This window comes from Anser brachyrhynchus (assembly GCF_964034855.1).
Source record: "Anser brachyrhynchus genome assembly, chromosome: 3".
NCBI classification, from domain to species: Eukaryota; Metazoa; Chordata; class Aves; order Anseriformes; family Anatidae; genus Anser; species Anser brachyrhynchus.
In genome coordinates this window covers 55,103,426-55,116,388 of record NC_137696.1, presented here as the reverse complement: position 1 = coordinate 55,116,388, position 12,963 = coordinate 55,103,426, and the positions used below count along the sequence as shown (strand labels likewise).

General features: G+C 40.2%; 1 protein-coding gene across 1 annotated transcript in view; it reads left to right on the top strand.

Moving 5' to 3' along the window:
- Positions 1 to 9,826, top strand: part of EPM2A (EPM2A glucan phosphatase, laforin) — a 42,262-nt gene extending 32,436 nt beyond the window's left edge. The window contains exons 3-4 of the mRNA XM_080586446.1: positions 3,372 to 3,613; positions 7,723 to 9,826. Coding sequence (XP_080442572.1) covers positions 3,372 to 3,613; positions 7,723 to 8,003 — 523 coding nt within the window. The 3' untranslated portion in view covers positions 8,004 to 9,826. The remainder of the gene's footprint in view (positions 1 to 3,371; positions 3,614 to 7,722) is intronic.
- Positions 9,827 to 12,963: the final 3,137 nt, after the last annotated feature.

The following is a 12,963-nucleotide window of genomic DNA, read 5'->3' as shown; positions in this document are numbered from 1 at the left end:
TTTCAGTTTATAAGTCAAAATGCAGGCTTTTTAACATGTCAGCCTTCAGTCTGGGATCTGTAAGTCAAGTAAATCAAGCAGATACCTGCCTAACATTTAATCATTTTTACTACAAATTCAAACTTCACACATTCATTCATTCATTTAATCCCCCAAAGTTCCCTTGAGGTAGGTAAATATCATGTTCACATTACCTATTGGGAACTGAGGCATAGTGCAGGCTGAAAGTGACTGTACAGAAAGCAGCTTTAAAGAAAGGGTTTTTAGAAAATCTGCAAGTCTTAATCTCCCAAGTTAGCCAAATATTTTTGATGTTGCTCTAGGTGATTTCTTCATTGCTAAACTGTGACTGAATTGACCATGTCTTCTGAGACCAACCATGGTATACTATCCTTAGTAACACAAGTTAACAATACACTAACAAAGTGTCATTTTAATATTAAAACAGAATTCTGAGTAAAATTTTGTTAAAACATGATCCTGTTGTGATATTTGGGGAATATAAAAAGGGTTAATGGCTGAAAAGATTATAGAAAGATTATAGGTTTACCAAACAGACATAATCCCTAAATGTTTTTTTTGTTTTGTTTTGTTTTAACTGTATGTAGGTTTCACTTAATCTACTGCTGGAAAACAACCACATGTGAGCTGGAAAGCAGCAGCTTCCAGGCAACTCAAAGCAGTATTACATGACAGTTGAGGAGAGAAAATAACAGAGGTCTCTTTCCCATGCCGGTTACTCTCATTGCTAAAATCTAGTTACCTACTGAAGCACAGAAGCAGTTTACAGAAGCAAGGCCATACTGGAAAAAGAAAATTAAAAACCTATTACTCATGTAAGAGATGTAAAAGTGAAATTAGCACTTTCATGTTTTTAATAGGTGTGTTTGCTGGTCCTTAGCACAATCAAGCCCTCAGGAGGGCTATCAAAAGTCCTTATATGAAATATAGCTGCTAAACTCTTTATCAGTTGCTGTGCTTACATTTGCACTGACCTTTTCCTTCTTTCCTTCTCATGTAAGACAAAGTCAAGGTATGAACCAGACAAAGCCAAATAGAAATACAAGTACTGTACAGTGGGATTATCCCAGAACTTTTATATAAACTGGCCACTACAGCAGCTGTGCACTCCTGTTCTTTGCAGGGACTGTTTTCCAGAAAAAGAGCAGTAAAGCTACGTCCAGCAAGACCAAGACTTTAGAGTCATTGGTAAGTAAGGAGCTTGAAGACCAAGATCAATGCTATATCTTTATCCTGTCAAAAGCCAAACTCTAGGATGTGATCAGAAGACTAGTGCACAAGAGTTGTTTGCCCAAATAGAGGGAAATATCAATTGTTGTTGTGGTCATTTTCTGAATATTACCACTGATCTGACTAATTGCAGGGAAATACAGTGATAAAAAACTTGGTAAACCATCAGTTGTTCAGTAAATATGATTATTATTGTTAAATAAAAGAGTTTTTCTCATGGACCAGACTTGCTGGACTACAAAAAAAAAAAAAAAAAAAAGTAAACAAATGGTCTATATCCCAGTGGTCTTGCAGATAGTACATCTGTCATGTTTTCCCATTCAGTAATCACTAGGGAGAAAATTGTAAGGCATTGCTTTATCTGTAAGCAAGAGTACTACCCAGAATTTTATTTGTCTCAAGAATGCTTTAGTCACTCCTAATTCAATCAAATGCTAAAAAACATGCTTTTTCTCTCCTGTCAAGGTAACTTATAAGATGTATTAGATGTTTCCCAAAATATCAAGAGAATTACATATGTATGAGTCTCTAGGAAAGCCTTTGATGGAATGATACTAACGTTCTTGTTCTTAAAAGACTATCCTCATATTGTCACAAGGCATTAATGATATTGCCATTTTTTTTCTTTTATGCAGCACAGTTGAAATGGTTATTTGCTATATTTGTCTAAATTCTAGGGTTATCATTCATCGTCTGTGATCCAAAAAGTTGGGACTCAGTTACTCTATCCTGAGATCAAGTTCTTTATCTCACTGGAGTAGGGGCTGTTGGGGCCAATGGCTGTGTTTGGGTAGCTGGTAGGCTGCTCACTGTGGATGCAGCTGAAATAAAGGAAACAATAATACTAAAATGTGTTTCCTAGAGTGAATTTCTGGTTTTCACAGTCTTTCAGTAGTAACATTGCAGAATTTAAGCATTACCAATTGCAGAGCTTAGCTAAATGCTATTTAGTACTTATTTCTGTCATAGTCCTATCAAATGGAAATAGCTACCTGATTAAGGTCTGTTTATATGAGTAACTGTTCCTCAGTAAGAATAAAAGTTTTCCTATGTGTCCCTGAGATTAAAATTGGGAAAAAAAAAGTATAAGAAATGTATGGCAGACATTTTATTTTTGAGGATCTTGCTTTTGTTGTAGCTTGCATTCATTTTTTTGCAGTTAATAAAGCTTGCAAGATTGGATGCTCTACTGTGGGTGTATTTAGTGTAGTTTATGGATTATATGTTCAAAATAGATTCAAATCCATTTTAGATAACATCAATTTAATTCTATGTGTAGATTAAATATCTCAATTGAAAACAAGGCTCTTTATATTCAGTTTATATATAAATCTGTTGAGACATAGGATAATTTTATGATTATTATTAATGGGGAAACCATAGAAGTCTTGAAGTTTGATTTGGAGAAGTACCAAAAATACAGATGTTTATATGACCTACACATATCTCTTGAGTCGTCTTGACAAAATTTCTTGTTCTTCAAGCCCTGAGGGAAGCTAGACATGTACTGTAATTCTGCATTTGGTTCCCACTAGACTCCACAAGTGAAGAGGAAAATGAGAAGAAAATTACTAATTCATCTTTGAATTTTCTCACGGAAGGGTGGTTAAAGTTGTTCTTTTGTGTGTGTGTGTGTTTGTTTTTCTCCCTGTCTACTGTCCTCATTATACCAGCAGCTACAAAGCTGGAAGAGTCCTATGCTTTTGAATTTTTACTAGCATAATTCAGATTTGGATCATGTGAATCTTCTGGGTCTTTTTCTTTTGTGTAAATTGCACAAATCTTCAGAGTTTTCTTATTCTTAATCTGTGATGTTAGTAAGTTTCCTCCGTAGGCTTAATGATGGATGCCTTGGAGACCTGTGCTACTAATTATGCTCTAATTTTTTTCTCAGACTCTCTGGCTCTTTGTAGTAGGTTAGAAGCTTGATCCCCAGCATCAAACATTACAAACTAAACAGTAATAAATTAGGAAATTGCTTACTCTATGACATGGAAATGTACTTAAGAGTATTCATGCAATGATGCAAAGCAGGTTTTGAGCTGGAACACCACTTAATTTTGGAGTTTCTGCATTTAGATATTTTAATCAAACCTACTTCAATGTCTTCTCCATGCTAGAATTCTGCCAAACATCTGGCTAGGAAGTTGCCCTCGGCAGCTGGAGCATGTGACTGTCAAGCTAAAACACGAGCTGGGTGTTACAGCGGTGATGAACTTCCAGACCGAGTGGGACATTGTTCAGAATTCCTGGGGCTGCAACCGCTACCCAGAACCCATGAGCCCTGAAATACTCATGAAACTATACAAAGAGGAAGGTCTTGCCTATGTCTGGATGCCAACTCCGGATATGAGCACTGAAGGTAATGCTCAGACCAATCTTGCAGCTAACTTAATAGTAACAAAATCTCTTAGTTACTAATCTGTTGCTTTCATGGCTGCTTTTTTTCTTTTTTCTTTCCCTGTGTAAATTTTGTGTGAAAATATAGCTAGAGCCCAATGTGCATTTTTAGTTTTATTCGTATTTTCTGGTAGGTGGAGAGTTCATCTAAAGTACTTCGTATCTGCAGTATATGTGTAATTGAGTTTAAAGCCAGCCGACATTGATAACTGCTTGGCTGTTGTTGCTTTCAGCTTGAATTCAGCCTGTATAATGAAAATGTGCTGTGTAGGTGGAAGACTGCAAGCTTGCACTGCAGGACAGCTTGCCATCCTTGCTGGTTAAAAATGGAGAGGCAGTGCTGCATGTCCAGCTCAGCTGCTCCCTTCCCCTAGCAAATCATTTCTCTTTATCTATAGTGTATCCCAGTCTGATAATCTTTACACAGTCATTTCTTTACAAGACCAGCAGCTCAGGTACAGGCATGTTCTGCAGTGGAGCAGTTCACAGTGCACAGGCAGGTTTCCTGAGCTGGGGAAGGCCCAGGGGAGCGCAGAGACCTGGCAGGGCCAAGAGTAATGGCGGCCACCATGGCAGCTGCAACCTGCTTGTGAGGAGCTCCAGTCATGACATCCACCCAACAGAAAGTTGTGTCCTCTGTGTCCCTTGTGGCCTCTCCATCCACAGGAACCAACCAACACAGCTACCCAGACAGAGCACCCAAGGGAACATGCAGCCATGCAGGTCTCAGGCTGCAGAGTGTGCCCGAGTTTTCTGTCAGCGTCTGATGGCAGCAGTGAGTACACCTGTGGGAGGTACACCCAGGGAGAAGAATGGCTCAGCCTGGTGACAGAGCTTTGGGAGGAGGTGGGCAGGCTGAGGAGCATCAGGGAGTCAGGGGAGGAGATCGACTGGTGAAATCGTGCTCTCCAACACAAGAAACAACCCCTACCCTCTTTCCACCAGGCAGGAGGGGACCTAAGGGGCAGCAGGGAATGGAAGCAGGTTTCTGCTTGGGCCAGCATTTGATGGGCAGGCAAATGATATGGACGAAGGTCTGTTCAGGTTAGAGGGGTCACCTAAGCAAGTCAGCCTACCCTCTGTATCGCAACCTCCATCATGAAAAAAAGAAGGGTTGGTGTCAATGGTTACTCCCTTCAGAGGGGAACAGGGGGCCTGATACGCTGACTGCACTCAACACATAGGGAAATCTGCTACCTCCCTGGGGCCCGGGTAAGAGATGTTACTAGAAAGCTCACTGGCCTGGTACAGCCCTATAATTATTGTCCATTATTGGTTTTTCATGTTGGCACCAATGAAATAGCAAAGAGAAGTCCAAGGGCAAATGAGGGCCTTCAGGGCCTGGGGGCAATTGATTAAAAGATCAGGGGCACAAGTAGTGTGTTCTTCTATCCTTCCAGTAGCAGGAAATGATATTGAAAAGAATAGGAAGACCTAGCTGTTCAAATTGTGGCTCTGAGGCTAAGATCATCAGCAGAATTTTGGGATGATTGATTATGGGATGTTCTACACAACACCAGGCCAGCTGGCACCTGATGGGTTGCACCTTTCTCAGAGAGGAAGAAGGATTTTTGTGCAGGAGTTAGCAGGGCTGATTGATAGAGCTTTAAACTAGATTTAAAGGGGGAAAGGGATAAAACCAGGCTTTCCAGTGATAAGCCATGGGACAACATGACAAAATTTGAGGGACTGGATGCTAGTGATATCCTTTGGTGAGCTCCATGAGGTGCTGGGTACAATGAAGCACATTTGAAAAGTTTCTACACAAATACACACAGCACGAGGAACAAGCAACAGAAGCTAGAAGCCTTGGCTCTGTCCCAGATATATGACATCATTGGCATAAGTGAAACCTGATGGGAAGAAGTCTTGTGAATGGTTTGTTATGACAATTACAGGCTCTTCAGAAGGGGCAAGCAGGGCACATGAGGCAGGGGGGTGCTGCTGCATGTAATGGAGGGGCTGGGCTGTATGGAGCTGGTAGCTGGTAATGACAGGGTTGAAAGTCTCTGGGTAAGGATTAAGAGACAAGCAAATAATGTGGATGTCGTTGTGGTAGTCTACTATCAGCCACCCAGCCAGGATGACACCAATGAATTGTTCTTTAAGGAACTAAGAGATACCTCTAGATCATCCACCCTTGTCTTTATGGGTGACTTTGACTTGCCAGATGTGAACTGGGCCAGTTCTCTTTAAAGTTTTCATAAGTGACTTGGATGCAGGACTTGAAGGTATACTAAGTTTAGAGATTGTACTAAATGGGAGGACCTGTTGACTCTGTTGAAGGTAGAAGGGCCTTGCAGAAAGATCTTAACAAATTAGAGGGCTGGGCAATCACCAACCATATGAAGTTTAACAAGAACAAATGCTGGATTCTGCACCTGGGATGGGGCAGCCCTGGCTGTACATACAGCCTAGGGGATGAGAGGCTGGAGAGCAGCCCCTTGGAAAGGAATCTGAGGCTTCTGGTTGATGGCAAAATGTATAGGAGTCAACAGTGTGCCCTGGCAGCCAAAAGGGCCAACCATGTCCTGGGATGCATCAAGCATGGCATTACTAGCTGGTTGAGGGAAGTGGCTGTCCCACCCTATACTACACTGGTGCGGCTTCACCTTGAGCACTGTGTGCAGTTTTGGGCATCACAATGTAAGAAGAACATGAAACTATTAGAGCGTGTCCAAAGGAAGGCTATGAAGATGGTGAAGGATCTAGAGGAGGTGTATAAGGAGCGGCTGAGGTCCCTTGGTTTGTTCAACACAGGAAAGGGGAGGCTGAGGGTAGGCCTCATGGCTGCCTACAGCTTCCTCACGAGGGGAGTGAAGGGGCAGGTGCTGATCTGTTTTCTGTAGTGACCAGCAATAGGAACCGAGGAAATGGCATGGAGCTGTGACAGGGGAGGTTCAGGCTGGGTGTCAGGAAAAAGTTCTTCACTGAGAGGGTGGTCAGGCAGTGGAACAGGCTCCTCAGGGCAGTGGACACAGTACCGAACCTGCTGGACTGAGTTCAAGAAGTGTGTAGACAATGCTCTCGGACACATGGTCTTATTTTTGGGTGATCCTATGTGGAGCCAGGAGTTGGACTCGATGATACTTGTGGGTCCCTTCCAGCTCGGGACATTCTATGATTATGTGATTTATATAATTATTAATTATTCATTATTTAGAACACCCATGGTGCATTGTGTCATAACATAATATATTTAATTTCTGCATTAGAATGCTCAGTCCAAAATCTTGGTTTTAGCTGGTAGTTTAGGAAGCGTGCGTGTTTTTGAGAGAGTAGCCTACCAGCTGAACAGTGTTTTCAATAGAGTGAAGTTCCACTGCCACAAATAGGGAGCTGTCATATCTGTAATAGGATATCAGGGAGGACAGGAGACCTTAAGACAGGGATTTTGAAAGGACTTAATGTCAATACTCATCTGTGCCATGAGGAAAAGTTACACTTTGATGTTTGCAACTTCAATTTGCAGAGTAGTAGGGAGAGTTATGAGGAAATACGGTATTATCAAGAAATATGGTATTCTGACTCCCAAGGGAGTCAGAAAGGCTGTTTTGCATTTTTTTAACATATCCTTAGTACACGATTATGTCACAAGAGTGTTAAGTAGTACAGCAAAATGATTTTTTGTTCTCCCTCCCTCCCTTACTATTGGCATTATGGTCTTCATTACAAGGGTTTGGAAAGCAGCAGTATGTAGGTAGATACACAAACTGGTGGTAAAAAATATTTTATTTTTGGCTTGGTAACTTCAATGATATATAAGACGTGCTGCTTGATGTAATTTTCTGCCTTATCTCAGGCCCTGTGAAAATGAATATGCCACACACATCCAGTGTTAATCAGAATGTATATTTAGAGAAGACTTGGAGCACTTTACAGATTTTGTGTGATCCAAATCTACGTTGCAAGAAGAAATGAAGGTTAAAGTAGAAGGTCATTTGAAAGAAAAAAATAAATACATCAGGTTTGCCCTTGTAACTCACAGTCAATCAGGCTATACAGAAAAAATCTCAACCATGAACGTAACTCTCTCAAATACTTGTGACCGTGCCTTGTTTTTATCCCTAGGAAGAATACAGATGTTGCCACAAGCTGTCTGCCTATTGCATGGGCTGCTGGAGAATGGACACACTGTCTATGTTCACTGCAACGCTGGCGTTGGCAGGTCTACAGCTGCTGTCAGTGGCTGGCTGAAGTATGTAATGGGATGGAACCTACGGAAGGTGCAGTACTTCTTGGCTTCCCGGAGACCAGCTGTCTACATAGACGAGGAAGCCCTGATTCGTGCTGAAGATGATTTCTACCAGAAATTTGGACCTCTTCGTTCCTCATGCAAAGTGCAAGAGTAGAAAAGCAGAAGAGGAAAAGGAAGGTGAAGAGGAATCCTTGCATGTGAACCCCAAGGATTTAGAAATCATGAGTCAAATTCCTGCCTCTCCTCATCAGATTATACACTTGTCATAACAGCTTGAAAATTTTGTTAAAAAGTGCCTTTGAGTGTTTTTATTTGCCTTCTTTAAGTTGATGTGATTCATGTTTTCAGGCCTTTAGCTGCAAATACAAGACCTAGAAGCTCTGCAAAGGGAAACTAAGATTCTGTTTTAATTACTTGCCTACAGGAACTTAAGCAAGGTTCCTAGGTTTTTAGGGTAGACACTAAATAAGATAAGACATAAAATAATTACTGTTGGCAGTATTTCATTGAGAAGAAAGGGAAGGAATTCTCAGAAAAACAGATACAAAGGTTGACTGACTTCATGTTCAAGTTTTGATGGGGCTGATAGTCAAAGTTGCTCAGTTATTTTAGAGTGTACATTATTGAAATGTTTTCTAGTAATTTTTAGAAGAATGGTATTAATGAGAAAGACCAGAAGGAAACTGATTTTCCATCTGAGTTTCTTAAACAAAAACTGATAGCTAATGCAGTGAACTAAATTTTGCTTTCTTTGCCTATCCAGTCAATGTTAAATATTATGAGTTACAGCTATGTTCTTTTATGACATTGAGGTTAAGCTACAATGTGACACGAAGAGAGGAAACAGCTCCACTTAATAGAGTCTTATTGTGTTGCAGAGAAGAACTGCTATTTATTACATTGTCCTAGTCTGTGAGCTCTGTAAGTCACAGGTACGTTTTGCTCTTCTGGTACATGCAGTGCTGTGAAGTGGGATCTCTGGGTGCTATGTCAATCAGTGACATAGTGACCACTAGCCTAAAGCAGAATGTGTAGGAACTACTCGATGAGCCTCTGCATATGACTGGTAGCACAGCCTCTGTGTTGTTGGCCTAGATGGATTTCTTCTCTACAGCAGAAATCTCTTAACGTGGAAGAAATCTTTTCAGCCTGTGGAAGATGATGGTGGGCTGTCTCTGGGGCGAATGGAGCAAGTGTGTTCCTCTATAGGAGCAAAGAAAAACTCTTTGGGCAGTTTACTCAGGAATGTCATCTAGGTCAGGCTAGTGTTGGCTCTGTGGATGATCCCTAATGTTTTCCAGAGCTGCTCAGTGCCTTAGATAAACTAAGAAGTGGTACGAATAGCTTCCAGCCCTGCTCAGGTAAAACCAATTTGCTGTAGGTTATGTCCAAGAGAGATCAAGGGAGAGAAAGCATTCCCTAAGGAACAGAGGATTAACGATGCATCAACATATGAATTTCATTTCTATAGGTTCAGTAAAATCTCTTTACTTTTCAGCCAGCCATCGTATTCCTCTAAAGAACCAGTCAGTGCCAGAGTAGTTTAGCTGATATGTTTTGATTATTTGAATACTTAATGGAAAAACTATTGGATTTGAACTGTTTATGGAGAAAGTCCAGCATAATGCAATATGTTTTATTTATCTTTAATTATCTTCAAAAGGAAGATGGCAATTTAAGTTATTCTAAGTGTGTGGTTTTGATCTTGAATTAATTTGTGTTTTGTTGTTGTTGTTTTGCTTTGAAATAACATTGCCTGGTTAGATATGAACCGTTAATGAATAATGTCCAGCATAATACAATGTTTTGTTTACCCTGTATTTATATCATCTTCAAAAGAAAAAAAAATGTTTATTTAAGTTACTCTGTATGTGTGATTTTGATCATTACTTTTTTTTTTTTTTTGCTTTGAAATAACACCGCCTGTTTAGAAAGTGGATGACAGAAGTTCACTATTAAATAACAACATGCTGACAATTCCAGAAGTTCATTTTGTCCTGTGTCTTTGGCTCCCAATTTCATAAATAGCAAGAAGGGCCATGGCTGATATTTCTATATGGAGGTGGGACCAGCCACTTGAATGGTTACGATCCATTGCTTGTCTGCTATGCTGAGTCAGTTTTGATGGACTGTTAAGAAGGAAATCTCAAAAAGCAGAGCCCAGCAAAGATGTGTGGGTGATAAGGCACCTCTGGTACCTTCAGAGACCAAAACCAGGGGTTGCTCTGCAGCCTGACGGGATAGCAGAAGGAGTGCATAAGTGCTGCTCCTAGGCTGTTTTGGGTGCTGCTGCTGCTGTCTGCCCCTCCAAATCAAGCACTGAGAACAGGAGGATGGTACGAGAAGTAGAAACTAGAACTCACTTAAGTTTTACAGTTCTTTTGAAATATGTTTGAAACCCCAAGCTTAAAATGTGTTTCAAAGCCTCCCTGACAGACAGTCCTTTTCATTAGATGCAACTTGTAATGTATGTTGGGACCAGCACTTGTGGTTTTGCTCCTGACATTTTATTTGTTTCACAGCTGATTATATTTCTTTTTTAGTGCTCTTGGGACTGTACAGTCCATAACATGGCACAAAGAAGTGAGAATATGGCTGAAGAGGTATAACCATGCTGTGTTGGCTATTCCCTAACGCTGATTTTGTTGGCAGTGGAAGCAGACTTGTGCTTCATCTCTTGAAGAGTAAAAATTCAAATTATACAGAAGCCATACATTCAAGGAAGGCCTAGCAAGGGGTCATTAATTAATTGTTTATTGTCATTTCAGCTTCCTTGTCTGCTAAACTCCTGGGGGGCAATATCATATACAGATTGCATTAGCTCATGAAAAACATGAAAACAACTTGCCAACATCATGTTAACAATGAATGAAAAGAGTTCCCATGGTTTGCAGTCCCTTTGTACCTATATGTAGCTTGCTTATTTTTTTTTTCTCATTGCCACCTTCCTGCTTTTCTTATTGAAGACCACCCTGTCGGGTAACATTCAAAGTTCTGTCTGCTGAAAGCCACCAGGAATTTAAAAGGTAAAGAGATTGTTGCAAGAGGCTACAGCAACAGAAAGCAATCATATAAAAATACTCAACTTCTCCAACTATATAATTACATGATAGAGCTGCATCTAGAGCTTATCTGATAGAATTGCAATCTGTAATATGTTCTTTTGCTGATTGGATCATTAGCTGTTTCCACACACTAGCCTCCTTATGCAATTTGGATGTAAGGATGAGGACAGCTCTGATGTTTATATCCTTGTATACTTCTTCACTAGGTTGGTCATTAAAGTGCTGTGATGCTTAAACAAGAACAACTCCTATAGAAGGAATCACAAACAAAAAATAAAAGTTATTTTACAGTGCACCCAGGAAGCCATACACATACACACATAGACAATAATGGGAACCAGGTATAAATATTTTGGTAACTCATCATTGGAAAAATACAGCTGGTATGAAAGTATTCTCTGCCCCGTTCAAGCAGATTTTTTATCTTTGTGAAATTGAAGAAGTGGAGTTTGCTACATGGGATGAGACTATTTATGTTTCAGGGTACTTAGGATACCTCAGTGCATTATTAGGCCTAGCCAGGGCTATGCAGATGATGAAGCTATGCACAGGTAGCTCTTACGAGCAATTTTGTAAGAAACAAAGCCCCTCAAAGGATGGGTTGGGATTTGAGTGGTCTGGTTTCATGAGTTTTTTACCTCCTGACATCAGAAGGTGACTAATGGGGATGTCTTGTATGAGATATCAGGTAGGCAATGCAGTCCAATGGTGGAGGCTGGGTTGGCTGGCAGGGCTGCTAAATACCTTCTTTTCTCCCTTCCTCCTTATAGGTTATTGCACACTTCGAACTTCGTTCCTTTTGGCACTTTTCTGCTCTAGGTGCTTAGGTTGCAAGTCTTCCCTGTCTGTTTGTACAGTGTCAAGCACAGTGGAGCTCTGGATGGGGCCAGGACTGCTGTCTTTGTACCAGGTTGTGCTTTGGAGTAACTGAAAAGTCTTGCAACTGTTAACTGAGTTGGGTGTACTGCACAAAAACATATGCAAAACTCTCTGCTCTGGGGTAGAATTAGGATTTGAACTGCCAACCAAGACCTCCTGAGCAAAGATAATAGAAAAGGCTAGGCTGTATGTTGTGAAGGAGCAGGTAATAAACCCCCTATTTAAAATGAGAATGTTCAACACACAAGAAAATGCTAGGCAACTCTGTATGTGCCAAGGTCAACTCCTCTTTCTGAGTTCAAATTTATAGTTTAACACATTGACTTTCCTGGTCTGCAGCTGAGAAAAATAGTTTGACTGAAAGTCATCAAATAAATTTGCCACAACTTTATTATCTCACCTCTTCTTTCATTCTTCATCATTAATTTGCAGTGAGAGGTTTCATATCAATTGTAGTGTTAAATATATATATATATTAATATAATCCATTTAAATAAATACACTGGGAAGCTGTGAAGAAATATTTGGAAGCATAATAACTACCACAAAAGCATATATTTGGCAAGCAAGCCTTAACTTCCTGAAGGATAATGAACATCAGGCTGTCCTTAGCTAAAATGGAATTGGATTAATGGAACAGAGGGTAGAATATAGATGGCTTTCTCCAACTCTAGCTGTTTGCATACTCAGTGTTAAATCAGCACCTCTGCAGTTATTTCTTTAAATGAATTCTGCTGGAAAAAAAATGTTTATTTTCCACATTTATATAGCTTAAAGGAAAAGGGGCAGCTCTGAGGGAGCAGCCTTTAGAACAGTAGAAGTTAAAGAATTAACCCTTTTCCTGCTGCTCCGTGACACAACAATGACATCACCAACAAAACCAAACTATATTAATTCATAACTGATCTTCTTCCTAAATTAACAAAGGAAAGCAATTTTTTCAAGAGCAATGACATTACCATATATTAGCATAATTGCATAGTTGTGATATAATCAACCAAATACATGTTGTTGGCCCTTCAGCTTTGATAACATTGAACCTATAGGGTATTCATTCTCAGTTAGATACATATTTTCTTGCTCCACACTTTCACCTCAAGATGATTCATCTCGGTCTTGACTAGGAGACTTGTCTAAAAATTACAGTATTTGTAAAGATAAGTAATGAGC